This window comes from Symphalangus syndactylus, chromosome 7 (assembly GCF_028878055.3).
Source record: "Symphalangus syndactylus isolate Jambi chromosome 7, NHGRI_mSymSyn1-v2.1_pri, whole genome shotgun sequence".
Lineage (NCBI taxonomy): Eukaryota > Metazoa > Chordata > Mammalia > Primates > Hylobatidae > Symphalangus > Symphalangus syndactylus.
Genome location: NC_072429.2, coordinates 142,379,253 through 142,399,864, shown reverse-complemented (window position 1 = coordinate 142,399,864; position 20,612 = coordinate 142,379,253). Strand labels below are relative to the sequence as shown.

The window sequence follows — 20,612 nt, the reverse complement described above, 5'->3', positions numbered from 1 at the left end:
TGAAGGCCAGATGGAAGCACCATGGGCGTCCGTGCTAGCCTTCAGGAAGCTCTCAAGCCAGCCATCTGTCCGAGGTCTGCACCTCCCGGGACAGGCTAGGAGCACCCATGGGGGGCACACCCTCGGCACTGGTGGGGATGGGTTTCAGGACACAGCCACATGGATCCTCTCAGTAGCAGCCCCAAAGAGGGAAGCGAGAGGTGGAGGTTGCAGTGAGCCGAGATTGCGCTACTGCACTCCAGCCCGGCCTCCTTGTTCACCTTGCAACCAGGAGCTAGACCCCAGGGCAAGCATGTGCTGCCCACCTAGCACAGGCTTGCCCACACCCCACAGCACGCTGGACAGTCTGGTGGGCAAACCCAACAGTGATGCCACGCTCACCCCAGATGGGGGCTGAGATGAGGAGCTGGCTGTGGTGGGCAGGCAGCACTCCTGTGCTCCTCCCTCTCCCTCATGGTGCCCGGGAGAGTCCCTGCCATCCTGTGGCACGCTGTGTGCAGCACAGGCAGGCTTGCACCACACAGCTGCCTGTTAGGAGTGTGTCCAGCCCCACCTTGCTCTGGCACTGCCCAGAACCTGGTTGCCCTGCCAGGAGGAGTGAGGTTCATGCAAAGTCCACGTGTCCTCTGGAGTGTGACTCTTCCCCGCTGGAATTCCTGGGAGGCTCCTGGTGGCACAGTGGGCTGGTCCCTCCATGGGGATGCTGTGGCCCCAGGGTCCATCAGATCCACCTGCAGAGAGCCCACCCCAGGGCAAATCTTCCAACAGAGTCTAAGATTGGAGGGCAAGAGGGCAGGTGCGCCCTGACACTCATTCCCTTTCCACCTCCAGCCAGCGGGCCAGGACAGTCTTGGCCTTGATGCCCAAACAATCTCTAATGGGCCATGTTGCTGGAGAGCTCACTGGTGGTGCAGCTCTCAAGATGGGGCTCAGGTGTGGCCTGTCGCGTGGCATGGCCTTGCCAGTCTCAGGGCCCCGAGGCTGTGCCTGCCTTTCCAAATGCTTTCTAGGACCCGGGCTACTCCCACCCCACTCACCCTTTCAAGTCACCCGAAAGGGTTTTCAAAGGAGGACCTTTTTTTTTCAAAAAAAAAAAAAGGCCGGGTACGGTGGCTCAGGCCTGTAATCCCAGCACTTTGGGAGGCGGAGGCGGGCGGATCACGAGGTCAGGAGATTGAGACCGTCCTGGCTGACACAGTGAAACCCCTGCAGTGAGCCGAGATGGCACCACTGTACTCCAGCCTGGGTGATAGAGCGAGACTCCATCTCAAAAAAAAACAAAAAACAAAAAAGTCTGCTGGGTGCGACGGCTGACACCTGTAATCCCAGCACTTCGGGAGGCTGAGGTGGGTGGATCACAAGGTCAAGCGATCAAGACCATCCTGGCCAACATGGAGAAACCTTGTCTCTAGTAAAAATGCAAAAATTAGCTGGATGTGGTGGTGCGCCCCTGTAGTCTCAGCTACTCAGGAGGCTGAGGCAGGAGAATTGCGGGAGGCGGAGGTTGCAGTGAGCCGAGATTGCGCTACTGCAATCCAGCCTGGCGACAGAGAGATTCTGTCTAAAAAAAAAAAAAAAGTCACTGTTGGGCCCGGATACCAGGTTTTCTGGTGAATTTAATGTCCCAGTTGTAGCCAAATCCACTGTTCCTTCTCTTTTGCAAGCTCTGAAAGTTGTGTGGCCATTGTGTGCCCTGACAGAAGCGGGGAAGGCTGGCGACCGTGTGCAGGTAGACTGGTCCCCACCAAGGAGGGTTGTCCACTCTCCCAGGAACAGTCACTCCCTGGCCACATCAAGTGTTGTGTGTCCCTCCCTGGACCTGGAGGCCACAGCTTCTGCAAGTAAGCAACTGGATGTGACTCTGGACCTGCTTAATTCCCACAGGCCAGGAGACTGCCTCTCTCCAGGCTTTTAGCTCAGGCAAGCAGATGTGGGTGAAACGGACCAAAGGTCAGTTTCTTTAGTATTGCTTCTCAGGAACCTCCTGTGTGGCCCCAGGAGGGCAGGGCCTGTCATCAGTCACACCTGCACCCCTAAAGCCCCTGTGGGCCGAGGATGGCCACACCCTTCTGCAGCACATGCCTCAAGCTCCCTGAAGCAGAGGTTACTGCCATGCCTCAGCCATGGACACGCCTGGTGGAACTGTCTCACCTAAATCGCCCTGCCCTTCCTCACAGGCAGAGAAACACACAGGCAGGGGTGGGCAGGGCCACGGGCCCATTACTCTAGGGAGCGGCCAAGCCCAGCATGGGGCTCCCCTTGGCTCCAGGGTGCAAAAGAAGCCGGACAATGCAGACATCACCTGCACGTGGCCCTGATGTCCCTCCTGATCATGCATGGGTACTGTCCCCACCCCTACCCACCCTACCCCAGATCCAGGACCCCTCAACAACTCTGCTACCAGCCTTTCCTTCGTACGCCACCTTTATTGTGTTTCCCCAACTCCTGGGCCCCATGGTAGACTGGCCACATGGCTACTGGGCTCCTGGCCTTCCTAGGGGTAGCAGCTGGTGGGCAAACACTCTGCCCTGCTGGAGAGCTGCCAGGCCATGCCCGGGCGCAGGCTAGTGGGGCTCCTGGCTCAGTCCTGATAGCAGTGCCAGGGAGGCGTAGAGTGCACACACGCGGCCCTGGGCCTGCGGCTCCCAGCACACGTGGGGAGTGTCCTCCCCCAGCTCCAGGCCACACTCGTCCAGCAAGACCCAGGCCGGTGCCCCTTCGCCCCAGCTGCTCCCCAGGAGCCCGGGGGGCAGGGACATGGTGCCGCGCTCTTGCCACGGGGCACTCTGCTCCAAGAGGCTCCCCACCTGCCAAGACAGGGCAGGAGTGTGTCAGATGGGGAAACTGGGCACCTTGTGCCTGCCCGTACCACCCCTTCCCAGGTGCCACAGGGCCCCTTCCACTGGCTCAGCCCATCCTCCTGCAGCCCGAACCCTCTCACCAGCTCGAGCGGCCCCAACAGGGTCTGCGACTCCAGCGCCTCCGCCAGCAGCTTGTGCTGTGTTTCACTCAGCACTGGAAGAGAGTCAGGTAAGAGGGGGTTCCTGAAGGCCCACCTGGGAAAGCCCACTTCCCTCCCTCCCACCCCCCACCTGCCCCCAGGGGCCGCTCACTGGTCAGTGCCCCCAGCAGGTAGACAGCAGGGACGGCGAGTTCCGGCGCCAGCATTCTGGAGGGGAGCACCAGGCACTCCAGGACAGCACCTGCTGGACCGTCCAGGGGCTCCACTGGCCCAAGGCTCTGGCCCTGCTCCAGCTGCAGGCATGGGAAGGGCAGGTGAGCTTGGCTGGCTGGGCAGGCCTTGTGTGCCCCGGGCACCCTCCCCCGCTCACCGCCTCCTCCAAGGCTCGCAGGGCCAGCTGGTCCCGCAGCACCCCCTCCAGGCCCTCCAGCAGCAGCTGGCACAGGTCTCTGTCCAAGAGCTCCAGTTCCTTGGAGATGGTCTCCACCTCTGCCTGTAGGCCCTGGAAGTCTTCAGTGAACGTCCCCTCCACAGGGACCCCATCTGTAGGGACAGAGGAACTGGCACTGCCCGGGTGCTTACAGGGCCCTGGAAAGCCTTGGTCAGGACAGGCAGACCCCAGGCGGCAGAAGGAGAGCCCACCAAAGGTCCCCGGGGCGGTCAGGAGGGCACTGACCTGTCAGGAAGTTGGGGAGGCACCCCATCGTGGAGAGGCCAGAGGACAGCTGTGGCCAGGCGCCTTCGCCCGTGGAACCCTTGTGGCCTGGGCAGGGGCATGGGAGGGCAGGGCTGGTCAGTGCAGGGGATGGGTGTCTGAGCCAGAGAGGGCTGAGGCCTTCCCGGGGCCGTCACAGCCCCGGTCACCACCGCCAACACTGGCAGCCCAGGGCAGGGAGGGAGGCCAGGGAGGCCCAGGGTCAGCTGTCCTGTGTTGCCCCGTGTGTGTGTATGGGGGGTGCCCACTGCCTCAGGGAGCTGCCCGGCCTCCCTGTGCCCTGAGAACACGAGGAAAAGGCCTCAATTGCCAAGGGAGTGTGCTTTTCCCACTGGACACCCCACGCTGGGGGCTCTTGGCTCTCACCTGTCGGGGGTGGCTGGAAGGTCCTCTGCTTCTTATCCGGGAAGAGAAGGACGTCTGGCAGCCAGGTGGGAGCAGACAGGGACAGGCATGTCACCTAGATCTCAGCATCCCCTCCCCTCCCCTACTAGAAGCTCCCTTATCCAGCTCAGGCCCTGCCCAATCACCCACACACCAGAGCACAGGACCTCAGCCACCTGCCAGACACAGGACGTTGTTCAGCCAGGGGCTCACAGCAGCCCAAGCTGGTGGCTGGCTCTCCCCAGGCCTCCCTGCTTCTCTGCCAGAGCCTGGGCCTGAGACACCCCCAACTCCAGCTCACCCAAGTCGGAGTTAATAACCAGCTGGGCCACCCGGAATGCGAGGATGCTGCCCGAGGGGATGGTGACCGTCTTCTTCTGGCTCAGGTGGCCCTGGCCCTCACCCTGAGGCATGGAGATGGGCTTAGGGCTGGGCCCTGGGCACCGGACTGTGGGGTGCAGGTGTGGGCTGGGTGCGGGTGTGAGCTGGGTGCTGGGGGCAGGCCTGCCGCCAGGTGACTTCGGCTCCGCAGCCAAGCGCAGGGCTGGGAGCTGCTCTGAGGCGCCTTGGCAGAGCCCAGCCCGCTGCCTCCATCACCCACCGCTGCATGCCCACGTGGGGCCAGGCGTGGCCCAGGGCTGGCTACACACCTGCAAGCACATGGCTCCGGGCAGGGAAAACCGGCCTGAGCCCTCCCGCTTGTGGGTCCGCGTGACTTCCACCTCCTTCTGTGTCTGCAGCACCTCCGTCACCACATACACATTGTCCCTGCGGTTCCGCAGCTGCTGCAGGATTTTGTGCTCTGGCTGCCGCAGGTGCCTGTGGTCAGAGGAGCAGCAAGCTCACTGGGTGGCAGTCCCCCTAGACGTCTTCCCTCCCCTGACAGCCCCATGCCACTGGGGGAGGTGGTGCAGAGGGGCCCTCCAGAGGTCTGTGGATGCCTGGGCACTGGAAGCCTCTCTGTGCGCTCCCCACGGGGACGGGATCCCATGAGGAAAGGTGGACTTGGAGACTCCAAGTCCAGACTCGAGGAGCGGCCCCCTCCCCTGGGCCCCCATGTTCACACCACCACTTGTCCCCACAGCAGGTTGGGGCTCAGTCTGGTCCTTAGGATCCAGTCCTGGCAGCTGAGGCCCCAGATGACCCCTGCAGCTTCCTTCCTGCAACCTGGTTCCTGCCACTGTGCTCTTTTGCCTCTGGGACTTTCCTGATGCCCCAAGGTTGTGACCTTCCCAGGAGCAAGGCTGGGACCGGGCACAGTGGCTCACCCCTGTAATCCCAGCACTTTGGGAGGCTGAGGCAGGAGGATTGCTTGAGGCCAGGAGTTCAAGACCACCCTGGTCAAGATAGCAAAACCTCACCTCAAAAAATAATTTAAATAAATAAATAAATAAAAGCAGGGTTGCTTGGGGTGGGTGGGGCCCTGCCCTCTTAGGGCCCACCTCTCACGGAGCAGGGTCTGCCAGGTGTTAGGGTCCACACTCAGCGAGTACACATTCATCGAGGTGCTGGAGCTGTCAGACACCACGGCCCCGCCTGCGATCTTTGCCTGTCCTGGGGCTGCCAGCTCCACGCTGCCCTGCAGCTGCCCATCCATGGCATCGTAGAAGTGGAAGCTGCTGCCACGCTGCAAATCTAAAGCAAGGCCAGACCTGAGGCCGTGCCCACCGCCCTGCCTGTCCCCCGCCCCCACCAGCCCTGTCCCAGCCCCAGGGCAGAGGGACCGTTGGAAAGGCCCTGGCCTCTGGAACAGAGGCCCAGAGCGAGAGCCTGCAGAGCCCGGTGGGTGGCTGGCTGGACCCAACCCGCTCCCCTCTCCCATCCAGCCTCCCTGGGGCTCCGTCTCAGCACTACATCAGGCACCTGGTTCCGGGGCATTCGGCTCCAGGATGTCCTTGATTGACAGGTTGACACATTTATAACGGGGTTTCCAGAACCAGGAGCTTGAGGGCTTCCTGACCACCAGGCAGTAGGGCTGGAAGCCAGTGGAGCTCTGCAGGCTGGTCACAGGGATGAGCTCCCCGCCGTGGTCCAGCTCCCGGACCACTCTCCGGACCACCCTCTCAAAGGCTGACCCCATGCTCCTGAGGAGGGGAAATGGGTCAGGCATTGCGCCCTCAGGGGGAGGGCGGGAGGGAGTGCAAGAAGGGTCAGTACCTGGAAGCCTCCCATGATGGGGGACTCCTTCCCTCCACAGCAGCCCTGCCCAGCTCATCCTGGGATGCTCCCACTAGCAGAAAGCTCCTGTCCCTGGCCGCCCCCCAACACAGAAATAGTGTTCTCCCTGTTGTCTACGGGACCATGAGCACCTCCAGCCAGGGACAGTGGGGCCTGATGCCCAGACCTGCTCTAACACAGAGGGCTCTGTCCACTGGAATGGCTGCCTCTGGCTGGGAGGAAACAAGCTGTCACCCCTGAGTGTGGCACAGGGACCCACTGCACAACCCAGCCAGAGTGTTGCCCCAGCCCAGTGCGTCCTCCAGGGCCTTCTCTGTGCCTGCAGCTCCATGAGCCACCCGTCCAAGGCTGAGGCTTTGGGGGTCAGAGGCCATGGCGGGCCTCCGCTGGGATATGGGTCACCTGGGCCACTGTGGAGGGGCCGCGGCTGCTCCAGGAAGCCTCTGAGTGCCGGGTCTGCTGAAAGTGGAGACTGGGCCCAGAAGGCAGCTGAGGGCGGGACCAGCACCAGCCCGGGAACCTGGATGGGCACCTGGGAGTCAAGCCCAAGCCCAGGTCCAAAGGCCGGGCCCCTGGGCTGGCCAAGGGTAGCCTTTCCTGAAGCCTGGAGCTTCCGCCCCTGTGTGCGGCGCGGGGCCTTCTGGGCGAACGCTGGGGCAGCAGGGCCAGCATCCCCCACCCGGGAGCTCCAGCCAGGCCGGGGGAGGGGGCGGGGCGCAGCTCACCGTGACTGTCGGCGCCCCGAGGGTGGCGCGTCTGCTCTCCCTGGGAGCCGTCCGGGGAGCAGCAGCTGGAGGTGCCCAGACCTAAAAGTGAAACTGCAACCTGACGCAGGGCCCGCCCAGGACGCCCTCCCGGAACCTTTCCGGAGAGCCCGCCCCGGCCCCCTTCCTGCCCCCTTTTCCCGCCCCCTCTTCCCGCCAGCCCGCCTGGAGCAGCAGCCTCGCGCGTCCCGAGGAACCTTGGCTTGGCGCTCCATCCTGGTAGCCTCAAACTTCATAGCACTTTGTGGTTTTTCTTAAAACTCTGAGCCTGTGCCCGGGCAGATCACCTGAGGTCGGGAGTTCAAGACCAGCCTGACCAACATGGTGAAACCCCCATCTCTACTAAAAATACAAAATTAGCTGGGCGTGGTGGCGCGTGCCTGTAATCCCAGATACTTGGAAGGCTGAGGCAGGAGAATCGCTTGAACCTGGGAGGCGGAGGTTGCAGTGAGCCGAGATCATGCCATTGTACTCCAGCCTGGGCGACAGAGTGAGACTCCGTCTCAAAAACAAGCAAACAAACAACTTTGGGCCTGTGCCAAAGGGTCTGGGCAGATCTTCCAAAGATGTACAAAATGTAGAAATTGCCCTCAAGCAAATGCAAAGATGCTCAACATCCTTAGTCATCAAGGAAATGCAAATGCAATCCACAGAGAGATACTGCACACTGACAAAGATGGTCGTATTACTAAAGGTGAATAACCAGCGCGGGGGGGACGTGGAGTCACTGGAACGCTTGTGCAATGCTGGTGGGAATGTCAACCCGTGCGGCCCTCTGGAATAAGCCTGGCAGCTCCTCCAAGAGTCACAGTGTGACCCAGCAATTCTACTCCTAGCTCTGCCCACAGGAATTGAAAGCAAAGATGCAAACAGATGCCTGTGCACCAAAGTTCGTGGCAGCATCCTTCGCCATAACAGCAGCGTCCTTCGCCATAACAGCAGCATCCTTTGCCATAGCGGGAGCGTCCATCGTCATAGCGGGAGCGTCCATCGTCATAGCGGCAGCATCCTTTGCCATAGCGGCAAGGTGGAAACCCCGTCCATCCATTGAGGGGTGCGTAGACTAAACATGGCCAGTCCAGGCACTGGAATCCAGGCCATGGAACGGTGCCCACGGTCAAAAGGAATGAGACCTTGATGCACCGGGCGACACAGACGGACCTCGGAGACATGATGCTAAGTGAAAAGCCAGGCACACGGAGCGGACGGCGTGATCCTGCTCACATGATGTGTCCTGAATGGGCACGTCTAGAGGGCAGAAGGGAGATGGCGCTGCCGGTGTCCAGGGCAGGGGGTGGGAGCGACGGTTGCTGGTTTGGGGTTTCTTTCTGGGGTGAGGAAGTGTTTTGATATTGGCCGTTGGTGATGTTTGCATACCTCTGAATATGCTAAAACCCACAGAATTGCACACTTTAAATGGATGAATTGTATGGTATGGGAATTATATGTCTCATTAAAGTGGTTATTTTAAAAATTTAGTGCCCAGTAGCAACACCTAGTCTTGGCACAGGCTCCCTCAGTGCCCTACTGACCTAAGTCATGGCGGGCCCAGGGCCAGGGGCCTTGAGCCCATCCCTGCACACGGTAGTCCTCACACCCGGCCCTCCCAGTTTCTCTGGGGTTGTGGATGGGGCCACTTGGGCTTGGGCCCCACTCCCAGGCCTGACCACAGTGGGGACGCGGTGGTGCCCTGTGGGTCCCTTCTGGTGCTGTCTCCTGGCTCTTTTGTGTATTTTTTGTTGTTTGTTTTGTTCTGTGTGAGGCAAGATCTGTCGCCCAGGCTGGAGTGCAGTGGCGCAACCACCACTCATTGCAGCCTTGACTTCCTGGGCTCAAGTGATCCTCTCCTGTCAGTCTCCTGAGTAGCTGGGACTACAGGTGCTCAGCACCACACCTGGCTAAGTTTTTGTTTTTGTTTTTGTTTTTGAGACTGAGTCTTGTTCTGTCACCAGGCTGGAGTGCAGTGGCGCGATCTCAGCTCACTGCAACCTCTGCCTCCCAGGTTCAAGCGATTCTCCTGCCTCAGCCTCCCGAGTAGCTGGGACTACAGGCGTGCGCCACCACGCCCGTCTAATTTTGTGTGTGTGTGTGAGAGACGGAGTTTTGCTCTTTTTTGCCCAGACTGGAGTGCAATGGCACGATCTCAGCTCACTGCAATCTCTGCCTCCCAGGTTCAAGCAATTCTCCTGTCTCACCCTCCTGAGTATCTGGGATTACAGGTGCCCGCCACCACGCCCAGCTAATTTTGTATTTTTAGTAGAGACAAGGTTTCACCATGTTGGCCAGGCTGGTCTCGATCTCTTGACCTTGCTATCCACCTGCCTTGGCCTTCCAAAGTGCTGTGATTACAGGCGTGAGTCACCACACCTGGCTGTAAATTTTTTAAATTATTTAATTTTTAGTAGAAAGGTCTCACTTTGTTGCCCAGGCTGATCTTCAACTTCTGGGCTCAAGTGATCCTCCCGCCTCAGCCTCCCAAAGTGCTGGGATTCCAGGGCTGAGCCACCACACTGGGCTTGGGTACTATTTTGCAGACCAGGTGGGTATAAGGTTTCATCTCAGGACACACTGCTGGGCAGAGCTGGCCTTCCTCCGTGACCCCGGCAGGCAAGGAGCCCACACACTGCTGCCCCTGGAAGCCAGCGCCCTGGGGTGTGGCAGCCCATCCCTGCTGGGTAACAGGGCCAGCACGTGGTGAGCTGTTGTGCTGCAGTCTCCAAAGTGAAGATGGAATGGGCCGGGCACACAGCATCCCTGCAAGGCCACAGGTGTTGGGGGCTGCTTCTCCCTGCCCTGTCCTAGCAGCCACTCCTGAGGGGTCAAGGTCCTGGCTGGGGCAGGGTTGGGCAAGGAGGATGCAGGCTCATTTGCTCACCCAGATCCTGCAGCCCAGCCTTGAGCCCAGCTGGAGGTGTCCAGGGCAGGGGTGTTGCGGCAGCCTGGGGCTCTGCACCCTCCACCCTTCACCACCACATTCTGCCTCTTGGCCTTTACCTCCAAGACCTCTGGGGCCACACCAGCCCCTCACCCTGCCTGGCTGGCCTGGCCTGAGCCTCACCCTGAAGGCTCTGTCACACTCACTCATTCATCCAACAAATGTGTATTAGCACCTGCTGCTAGATGATCTTCCAGCGATCCCGGGTTCTAGCAGCAAACAAGACAAGGTCTCTGCCCTGGTAGGTGTGAGGCCAGTACGCTGAAGGGGATTTCTGGTGGTGTGTGCGTTGGAATGCTGCAGCCACAAATAACTGGAAATTCAGATGCCAACAGAAGGAAACATTATCTTGTGTAATCAGAAACCCAGAACTGCTGTGTACCCCAGGCTGGACACAGGCAGGCCTGAGAGCTTTGGCTGGTAGTGGGCACCTAGGGCAGGGGGACCCAACCCAGCCTGGCGGGCTTCTAGCTCTGGCCCAGCTGGAGCCCATTAGCTGGGTGTGGGCCCAGAATCCTTGCTTATGGTAGCAGGAAGCTCCAGGAGCCTGAGTAGAGACTAACAAGTTTGTGCGCGTGTATATCCACGTGCGTACTGTGTGCGTGTTGTGCGCGTGTATGCACGTGCGTGTTTGTATGTGTGTATGCACGTGCGTGTTGTGTGCGTGTTTGTATGCGGGTGCATGCATGTGCATGTTTGTGCGTGTGTGCATCCACGTGCGTGTTGTGTGCGTGTTTGTGCGCATGTGTATACACGTGCGTGTTGTGCGTGTTTGTGCGCGTTTATGCACCTGAGTGTTGTGTGCGCGTTGTGCGCGTGTGTTTGCACGTGTGTTGTGTGCGTTTGCGCGCGTGTGTATGCACGTGCGTGTTGTGTGCGTGTTTGTGCCCGTGTGCACACACGTGCGTGCTGTGTATGCACGTGAGTGTTGTGTGCATGTTTGTGCGAGTGTGCACACACGTGCGTGCTGTATGTGTATGCACGTGCGTGTTGTGTGCATGTTTGTGCGAGTGTGCATGCACGTGCGTGTGCGCGTTTGTGCGCGTGTGCGTGCGCATGCACGTGCGTGTTGTGTCCACGGGTTTGTGTTCACGTAGTGCATGTACACGTGAATTTGCCCATGTGCTCCAGCTCGTTGATGCAGGCACGCATCCGCATTTATAAGCATGTAAGTGGGCCTTTGTGTTCCTGTGTGTGCATATGTTGCTGTGTGTGCTCGTGTACAGGTCAGGGTGCGCAGCCGGTGCCACGCCCGTGGCTGTCCGCTGCAGGAAGGTGAGCCCATCTGGGCCTCCTCCCTCCTCCCCTCCTCCCGCTTTTCTCCTTTCCTTCGCAGCAAAATTCCTGGAAAGCCCTGCACAGCCTTGCTGCCTCTAAGTCTGTGGTGCGTCAGGCCCCTCCCAGACACCGGCAGGAGGTGGCGGCCTCCAGAGTGCAGGGCGGGCCTTGCCTCCAGCAGGGGTGTGAAGAGCCCAGGCCTATTTTCCGGGAAGGCCTCGCAGCCTTGTGGGGGAATGGGGTGGAGGCGGCAGGCACGGCAGCCCCTGTGGGACTTGGTCTGAGGCCAAGCAGGCGCCGTCTGTGGCCAGGAGGGGCAGTTGAGGGCCCGGACGGCTGAGGAGGGTGTGGCCCACTGTGCCCGCAGGTCAACGGGCAGTGACGAAGTTACCTCAGCTTCCAGCTGGGCGCTGGACAGGTGCTCTGTCCACACTCAGTTCTTTAATAATAACCCCGAACGGGAAGTGCTCAAAGAATGGCAGAGGTCAGCCCGGGAGGAAGGAGGGAGGCCGGCCCCGCCCCAGCGCTCCCGGCCCCCATTCACAGGCGGGGCCCGAAGTCTTGAGGGCAGGAAGTCTGCAGGGGGAGGGCGAGCGCCTCCGTCGCCTGTGTCGGGGTTCATCCCTCCGCCCAGTTTACGGAAGTGGGCCAGGTCCGCGCAGGTCCTGGGGGGCCAGAGCCTGGGGAACACCACGTCCCTTCTGCTGCGTGTGCGGAGTGAGCGGCGGGCGGCGGGGCTGCAAGGAAGGGCGGGCCCGGGGGCGGCTGTCTCGGAGTGCGGCTGAGGGGCCAGCCCCTCAGAGGGGGCGCCTCAGCCCTGAGCAGCGTCCGGGCCCCTGGTCCTAGGAGCCAAGACAGGCGCTGGGGTGGAGGCGCTTAGAGCACGGAGGAGGGGACCAGCGAGAGAGGTGATCCCGGAGCCGGGAAGGGCACGAGGACCCACGCCTGACCGCGACCTGGACAACCCGGCCTCGGGAACCAGCCCTGCGCAGGGCGGGACTTCGGGTGCCTGCCAGACCCTGTCCCGGCCTGGCAGCAGCTCCCGAGGGGGTCTGGGGTGCCGGGGAAGTCCCCACCATGTCCTGGCAGCCTCACCCCTCGCTGGCTTCTCTGCCTTGCCCCGCCCCTCCCCTCACCGTCTCCTCCCCTCCCCCCCGCTCCCCTCCCCCTGCCCCCTCCCCTCCCCGCCTTTCCCACTCTGCCCCACCGTGCCTTTTCACGGCGACACCTCTGCTGGTCCTCCTGCCCCCTGCTCTACACACAACCCACCCCCCACCCCCTCCCCACCCCCCCACCCCCTCCCCACCCCCCCACCCCCTCCCCACCCCCCCACCCCCTCCCCACCCCCCCACCTCCCTCCCCACTCCCCACCCCCCCTCCCCACCCCCCACCCCCCCACCCCCCCTCAGCCTCACGAGTAGCTGGGATTACAGGCACCCACCACCATGCCCGGCAATTTTTTTTTTTTTTTTTGGGAAAGTCTTGCTCTGTTGCCCAGGCTGGAGTGCAGTGGCACCATCTCAGCTCACTGCAACCTCCGCCTCCTGGGTTCAAGTGATTCTCCTGCCTCAGCCTCTCGAGTAGCTGGGACTAAAGGTGCGTGCCACCATATCCGGCTAATTTTTGTATTTTTAGTAGAGATAGGGTTTCACTATGTTGGCCAGGCTAGTTTCGAACTCCTGACCTCGTGATCTGCCCACCTTGGCCTCCCAGAGTGCTGGGATTACAGGCGTGAGCCACTGCGCCCGGCCTCTGTCTGCTTTTTTTTTTTTTTTTTTTGAGATGGAGTTTTGCTCCTGTTGCCCAGGCTGGAGTGCAATGGCATGATCTCAGCTCACTGCAACCTCTGTCTCCTGGGTTCAAGCGATTCTCCTGCCTCAGCCTCCTGAGTAGCTGGGATTATAGGTGTGTGCCACCAAACCCAGCTAATATTTTTGTATTTTTAGTAGAGATGAGGTTTCACCATGTTGGTCAGGCTGGTCTCGAACTCCTGACCTCATGATCCACCTGCTTCGGCCTCCCAAAGTGCTGGGATTACAGGCGTGAGCCACTGCGTCCGTCCTGTCTGCTTCTTATAGGGCACTAGTCCCATTCACGAGGGCTCCACTCTCATGACCTAACCACCTTCCAGAGGCCCCACTTCCTGATTCTAGCACATTGACAGTTTGGATTTCAACAGATGAATTTAGCATGTGGGGGCGCAAACATTCCGTTCTCAATGCTCTGCATGTGCTGGTCATGGTCCGGCAGGCCAGCCCCGGTGGTCACAAGGTAGTGGTCACAAGAGTCTCAAGGGAAACGAGACAGGGCTAGTCCACTGCACAAGTGCTCATCAAGCCCCCTGGTGGGAAATTTCATCCCATTCATTCTCAGAGTCCTTTCATGGTCACCCATGTCCTGGCACATAGGTCACTCCAGAGTCACCCGCGGGCTTGTCTCCAGACCACTCGCAGGCTGCCTGGAGGGAGAGAGGCAGAAACTCTACTCAAGTGTTCAGCTGGGAGAGTTGCAGTGGGAGAGGACGAGGAGGAGGGAGGATAGACACGACTGGGTGGTGCTTAGATGGGGTCTGCAAGGCAGCAGGAAGCAAAGATGGTTTCACATGGATTCCGCCTCTCCTAGATCCATCTGAGCGAGGTGGGACTCCTGGCTGGGGCTCCCATGGCCTGAGTCAGCCTGTTCTACTGCCTGGACTTCCCAGCCTCCATTCATTCACCCTTCTGCTTGGGGAGCCAGCCTTCTCCAGCCAGCAAGCTGCCTTTGCTGCTGCCACTAGAGAAGCCCTCACAATGCCCATCACCGTATGTGAGGTGGAGTGACACTAGCCTCGCTAGTGCTGGCCCTGGGAGCAGGACAGAGGCAGGCTGGGTGGAGGCCATGGACTGTGTCCTTACCTGCGTGCACAGGTGTCTCCTCAGAGGCACCATGCACGGGAGTCCTCTGCGTCACTGTTGCCATGTGTTTCACGTCTGCATATGTTAGAAACCTTGGTATCTTATTTTTGCTGCAGCTACTTGTTTTAGAGAAAAGAGAAAACATTTTCATTTCCTAACACACTTCTCATTTCCTATACTCTTTCTTCTTGTAGATCTGAGTCTCCGTATTGTATCCTCTTCAGCCTGAAGAAATTTATTTTTATTTTTTTGAGATACAGTTTCACTTGTCGCCCAGGGTGGAGTGCAATGGTGCGATCTTGGCTCAGTGCAACCTTGGCTTCCCGGGTTCAAGTGATTCTCCTGCCTCAGCCTCCTGAGTAGCTGGGATTACAGGCGCCCCCCCACCACATCCAGCTAATTTTTGTATTTTTAATAGAGACAGGGTTTCACCATGTTGGTCAGGCTGGTCTCTAACTCTTGACCTCAGGTGATCCACTCACCTCGGCCTCCCAAAGTGCCGGTACAGAACCTTAAGAAGGGCTTTGCAGTCCCCCTCCAAAAAAAAAGGGTCTCATTCCGCCAGCCTCCTGTCTCAGCCTCCCGAGTAACTGGGACTACAGGCGCCCACCACAAAGCCCAGCTAATTTTTGTATTTTTAGTAGAGGCGGGTTTTCACCGTGTTAGCCAGGATGGTCTCCATCTCCTGACCTTGTGATCCGCCCGCCTCGTCCTCCCGAAGTGCTGGGATTACAGGCATAAGCCACTGCGCCCAGCCCAGCCTAGCCATTTTAAAGTGTACAATTCAGTGGCATTATTACTGTCATAATTTTGTGTAACCATCACCACTACTTCCGAAACTTTTTCATCACTCCAAACAGAAACCCTACACCCATTAAGCAACATTTCTCCATTCCTCCTTATCCCAGCCACTGAACCACTAATCTACCTTCTGTCTCTAGGAATCTGTATTCTAGATACTTCATGGAAGTGGAATCACACAAGATTTGTCTTTTAGTGACTTGCTTATTTTACAAAGCACAGTGTTTTCGAGGTTTATGAAAGGGGCTGGGCAGAGACCAAACTACACCGGTTGCGGTCAAGAGATCTTTATTGGAGGTATCGAGCGGCACCATGCAAGGAGAAAGAAGACAAGAGAGAGAGGGCTGCTGGTGTGCTGAGTTTTATATCCCTTGGGCCTACGTGGATTGGGCTAGGGGCGGGCCCAAGGGAAGGCGGGAGATGCTTCTTTCTGATTGGTCCTCCTTTGGCGGGTTCAGACAGTGCCTGGTCAAGGAGGGGAGAAGAACGCGGAACCGGCGCCATTAAGGTACCCCTGTTGCCTAACAGTTTATCCATGGTGTATCCTGTGTTAGAATTTCCTTCTTTTTTTCATTTCTTTCTTGTATTTTTTTTGAGACAAAGTCTAGCTCTGTCGCCCAGGCTGGAGTGCAGTGGCTTGATCTTTGCTCACTGCAACCTCTGCCTCCCGGGTTCAAGTGATTCTTCTGCCTCAGCCTCCTGAGTAGCTGGGACTACAGGTGCGCGCCACCACACCTGGCTAATTTCTTGTATTTTTAGCAGAGACGGGGTTTCACCATGTTGACCATGCTGGTCTCAAACTCCTGACTTCATGATCTGCCCGCCTCAGCCTCCCAAAATGCTAGGATTACAGGTGTGAGCCACCGCGCCCGGCCGAATTTCCTTCCATTTTAAGGCTGAAAAATATTTCATTGTTTGTATGGACCACATTTTGTTTATCCTTCCATCCACCCGTGGACACTTGGGTTGTTTCCGTCTTTTCACTATTGGGAAAAATGCTGCAGTGAACACGGGGGCACAAATATGTTTGAGTCTCTGATTTCCATTCTTTTGGGAATATAGCCAGAAGTAGGGTTGCTGGATCATATGGTAGTTCCATTTTTGTTTTCTCCTAGAAAGGCAGATTGCCACATGCAGCGCCTCATTTGGATGTGTCTGGAATCTTGGAAGCTTCACTACCCTACGTTCTCCTACAAATGGACCTTGAGAGCTTGTTTGGAGGTTCTACCAGGGGAGCCCAGCTCCTCTATTGGGTATGGTCGTCCTCTTCAACTGAGCTGCAGTTTCGGGAGGGACGCACATGAAGCAGTGAGGAAGGAAGGGGACACCCGCCTAGCCAGCCAGATCAGCCGAATCAACCCTGGCGATCAATGGGATGACAGGTGTCGCAGACAGATCGCCCTGATAGCCGGTGGTTCTACTTTTTACCTTCCGTGGAATCTCCATCGTTTTCTGCGGTGCTGCGCCATTTACATTCCCGCCAACAGCGCACAGAGGTTTACACTTGTACATGTTTCCACTGACGAACCAAAAGCTTTCATGTCTTCAGAGGTTCAACATGTCTATCCAGGGAACCTTGCTCTCCGATGTCTTCTCCTCTGGCCACAGTAAGAGGTTTCACAGACCCTCCTGGGTCAAGAGTAACTGTTAACTGGCTCTTTTCCCATGGGTCCCCCCGTAGACCCCTCCCAACACTCAACCGGGGCGAAATGAAACGCAGAGACTGTGGGAAGGAACTGCGGTATGGGCTGGGAGGGCCCCAGATCTCGCCCCTCGCCAAGTCTCCCAAGGGGACGCGATCCTAGACTGCACAAGCTGGGCCCGCGCGGCCTCCCAGAGCCCGAATGGCCCCTTCCCAGCCGCGACCAGGCCACTTCCCGGCGCTCACTAGTGACGTCCCCGCCTCGCTCTGCGCGTGCGCGGCTCCGCCTCCCCGTTGCCGTTGCCAGGGCGACGGCAGGTCCTCGGCGGCCGGCAGACATCCGGGCCTGCTCCCGGCGGCTCCGCCCCGCCCGGGGGAAAAAGGTCGCGTAGCGATGACGTCGCGGGGGCCTGGCCGGGCGTCGCGGACTCGGGAGATGGAGGAAAAGGAGATATTACGGCGGCAGATCCGCCTACTGCAGGGTAGGTCCGGCCAGGGCCGGGACGCGAGTCCCCTTCTTTCCCCCTCACCTCGCGGCGGGTCCCCGGCCCCCTCCTCGAAGGGATCGCTCACCGCCCGCGTGTTCTGGGTGGCGGCTGGGGTGGGGGACGGTAGGGTCCGCCAGGACTTGTGGGCCAGCTCAGGGCCCGGGTCAGTCCCCAGCTCCAGCTTTGTCGAGGGAGTGGTGCCGGCCCTGCGGGGGCTGCAGAGGGTGGAGACAGGGCCGTCGCTTAGTAACCCGCGGGAGGCGGCGGCTCTCCCCACTACCACGGGCTGTAGCGTCCCCCGGCGCCCCCCCTCGCTCCCCGCGCCCCACTGCGGGGCTGGGACTGGTTCATGGCTCATTTCGGCAAAGCAGGCTCCGGGCGCACGCGGGTTCCTTCCTTGACGCCTGTTTTGTTTTGTTTTTTTGAGACAGAGTCTTGCTCTGTCACCCAGGCTGGGGTGCGGTGACGCGATCTCGGCTCACTGCAACCTCCTCATCCCGGGTTCGGGCGATTCTCCTGCCTCAGCCTCCGGAGTAGGTGGGATTACAGGTAGGCGCCAGAACACCTGGCTAATTTTTGTATTTTGAGTAGAGACGGGGTTTCACCATGTTGGCCAGGATGGTCTCTAACTCCCGACCTCAGGTGATCCACCCGCCTCGGCCTCCCAAAGTGCTGGGATTACAGGCGTGAGCCACCGTTCTCAGCCTCATCGCCTGGTTTTGATGCCCCTTTTCTCCGAACAGTCACACTCCCCTTGCCATTCCAGGCGCAGACTCAATAGGCTTCAGCTTCCACACTTAAACATTAAAAAACCCAAATTGGTCCTTCTAAACTTAAAAAAAAAAAATCCATGTTCGGACGCAGTGGCCCACACCTGTAATCCCAGCACTTTGGGAGGCTGTGGCAGGAGGATGGATTGAGCCCAGGAGTTTGAGACCATCCTGGGCAACATGACAAGACCCGGTCTCTACAGAAAAATTTTAAAAAGTGAGATGGGCATGGTGGCTTGTGCCTGTAGTCCCAGCTACTCAGAGGTGGAAGGTTCGCTTGTGCCCAGGAGGTCCCCGCTGCAGTGAGCCGTGATTGGGCCACTGCACTCCAGCCTGGGCAACAGAGAAAAACCACATCTCAAATAAAAAACCAAAACCAAGCAAACAAAAAAAACTTTAAAAATTAAAAATCCTTTTTGCTTTTACTCTCACAAAGGGAAGACTTAAGGATTGGGAAATCGTGTGTGGATAAGAGGCCAGGTGGGCTGCCTCCCACTTGGGGACACTTCTTGGGCTCCCATCACACCTGCTCTGGGGTGTCACCACGTCTGGATGTGGCTTTCTGTGCCCCCGGGGGCAGGGCCTGTGGTGGGGGAATGCTGATAACTGGGAGGCTGGCTGCTGCTGCCCTTGCCTGTGTTCCTGGCCCTCCTGCACCGGGATAGCTATCCAAGGACTTATTCGGAAAGTCCTGTGGTTGTGTCAGTTCACTGCAGTAGGACTCTAGCCCATTGCTATCTTCCCTTCTGCAGGGAAGACTATGAATCTGGCGGGGCAATGGCCTCTGCTCCTAGTATTCTTTTTTCCTGTTGTCAGGTGTGGGGTCCTCAAGAGTGTCAGTTCTGTTACGCTCAGTGGAGTGACTCCTTTCCATCTGTAGGCAAGCCAGAGGGCCTGTGTGGCCACTTGTCCCCTCTGATTCAAACAGTGCAGAGGGGATCAGTGCAATTCTCTTCAGACTGAGTGATACATCTCATCAAATGATTGTGGATTCAGTAGACCAGCAAATAAGGGTTGTTACACCACATGGTTCATTTCTGTGTTAAGCAGGCAGAAGTAGGATTGAAGTGGAGCTGATGGAGAAAAGGCTCATAGAAGCGACAGGCCCAGGTGATGCAGGCTGAGTTGTCAGTGAGTCCCAGGCTCTGGGGGCTGTCCCTCCTGAGACTGGCAGGGGCTCAGAAGTGAGGTGGGATCCGGGGGTATCTTGCCAGCTGATGCCCTTCCAGGGTAGTCTTCATTACTGCGGTTACCCTCTGGCTAACTGAGCCTGTGGTTCTGTCTTCTCAGGTCTGATTGATGACTACAAAACTCTCCACGGCAATGCCCCGGCCCCTGGTACCCCAGCAGCTTCTGGGTGGCAGCCACCCACTTACCACAGTGGCAGAGCCTTCAGTGCCCGCTACCCTCGTCCAAGCCGGAGGGGCTACTCCTCACACCATGGGCCTTCGTGGCGCAAGAAATACTCCCTCGTGAATCGGCCCCCGGGACCCTCAGACCCACCTGCCGACCATGCTGTGCAGCCGTTGCACGGGGCCCGGGGGGGCCAGGCTCCTGTCCCGCAGCAGCATGTCCTTGAGAGACAGGTCCAGCTCAGTCAAGGTCAGAACGTGGTCATCAAAGTTAAACCGCCATCAAAGTCTGGCTCTGCTAGTGCCTCAGGGGCCCAGCGGGGCTCTTTGGAAGAATATGAGGACACCCCCTGGAGTGACCAAAGGCCCCGGGAAGGTGAAGGTGAGCCCCCTCGGGGACAGCTGCAGCCCTCGAGGCCAGCAAGAGCCAGGGGGACCTGCAGTGTGGAAGATCCTCTTCTGGTCTGCCAGAAGGAAGCTGGTAAGCCCAGGGTGCTGACGTCAGTGGGCAGTGTGGGCGACGGCCCCCGGGAGCTCCGCCGGACGGTCAGTGAGAGTGTGATCACCGTCAAGGCGAGCTTCCCATCCTCCGCTCTGCCCCCACGCACTGGCGTGGCCCTGGGCCGGAAGCTGGGTTCTCATTCCGTGGCCAGCTGTGCTCCACAGCTCCTTGGGGACAGGAGAGTAGATGCTGGCCACGCAGATCAGCCAGTTCCGTCTGGCTCAGTGGGGGGCCCCGCCAGACCGGCCTCAGGACCCAGGCAGGCCCGGGAGGCCTCGCTGGTTGTGACCTGTCGAACTAACAAGTTCCGGAAAAACAACTACAAATGGGTGGCTGCCTCCGCGAAGAGTCCCCGCGCTGCTCGGAGGGCCCTCAGTCCCAGAGTGGCTGCAGAGAATGTGTGCAAGGCCTCTGCCGGCACAGCAGACAAGATGGAGAAGCCGCAGCTCATAGCTGACCCAGAGCCCAGGCCCAGGAAGCCAGCCACGTCCTCCAAGCCAGGGTCTGCCCCCAGCAAGTACAAGTGGAAGGCCTCCAGCCCCTCTGCCTCCTCCTCTTCCTCCTTCCGTTGGCAGTCGGAGGCCGGCAGCAAGGACCATGCCTCCCAGCTCTCCCCAGTCCTGTCTAGGTCCCCGTCGGGGGACAGACCAGCAGTAGGACTCAGTGGCTTGAAGCCCCTCTCTGGGGAGACCCCGCTCTCGGCTTACAAAGTGAAGAGCCGCACTAAGATCATCCGGAGGCGGGGCAGCACAAGGTGGGCATCCCGGCCGGCTGCGGTAGAGTGTGAGGGGCTGTGAGGGGGGTTTGTTTGGCACCCCTAATGGATCTGCTGAGCTCGGAGCTTTGCCTGCAGTTGGGTTCACGTTTCCAGCAAGAAATGAGGCAGGAAGTGCTGCTGTGGTGGTTTGCACTTGCCTGGGGCCGGGGCCCTGGCCAGCATAGACTTG

At 59.1% G+C, this 20,612-nt stretch overlaps 2 protein-coding genes across 7 annotated transcripts in view; one reads left to right on the top strand and one right to left on the bottom strand.

Annotated features, from left to right (window-relative positions):
• Positions 1 to 2,406: 2,406 nt before the first annotated feature.
• Positions 2,407 to 10,131, bottom strand: GSDMD (gasdermin D). Of its 3 annotated transcripts, XM_063643652.1 has the most exons (13): positions 10,114 to 10,130; positions 6,965 to 7,045; positions 6,642 to 6,759; positions 5,925 to 6,145; positions 5,504 to 5,696; positions 4,712 to 4,880; positions 4,363 to 4,465; positions 4,044 to 4,097; positions 3,639 to 3,725; positions 3,333 to 3,505; positions 3,114 to 3,255; positions 2,942 to 3,015; positions 2,407 to 2,807 (listed from the first exon to the last, which is right to left on the bottom strand). In XM_063643652.1, exons 4-13 carry the CDS (start codon positions 6,139 to 6,141, stop codon positions 2,565 to 2,567), a joined length of 1,455 nt encoding a protein of 484 aa, XP_063499722.1. In that variant the 5' UTR covers positions 6,142 to 6,145; positions 6,642 to 6,759; positions 6,965 to 7,045; positions 10,114 to 10,130; the 3' UTR covers positions 2,407 to 2,564. The 3 variants fall into 3 exon arrangements, with proteins under 3 accessions (XP_063499722.1, XP_063499723.1, XP_055143481.1); XM_063643653.1 differs by lacking the exon at positions 6,642 to 6,759 and having other exon boundaries at positions 10,114 to 10,131; XM_055287506.2 differs by lacking the exons at positions 6,642 to 6,759; positions 10,114 to 10,130 and adding an exon at positions 7,235 to 7,251.
• Positions 10,132 to 11,764: 1,633 nt separating this feature from the next.
• The window catches only part of ZC3H3 (zinc finger CCCH-type containing 3), a 108,268-nt gene continuing 99,420 nt past the window's right edge, over positions 11,765 to 20,612 (top strand). The window contains exons 1-4 of one of the 4 annotated variants that reach the window (XM_063643650.1): positions 11,765 to 11,868; positions 15,052 to 15,261; positions 16,027 to 17,035; positions 19,102 to 20,419. In XM_063643650.1, coding sequence (XP_063499720.1) covers positions 16,756 to 17,035; positions 19,102 to 20,419 — 1,598 coding nt within the window. In that variant the 5' untranslated portion in view covers positions 11,765 to 11,868; positions 15,052 to 15,261; positions 16,027 to 16,755. Of the gene's footprint in view, positions 11,934 to 15,051; positions 15,262 to 16,026; positions 17,036 to 17,454; positions 17,591 to 19,101; positions 20,420 to 20,612 lie in introns of those variants that run through there. The other 3 variants (XM_055287505.2, XM_063643649.1, XM_063643651.1) reach the window with 3 other exon arrangements.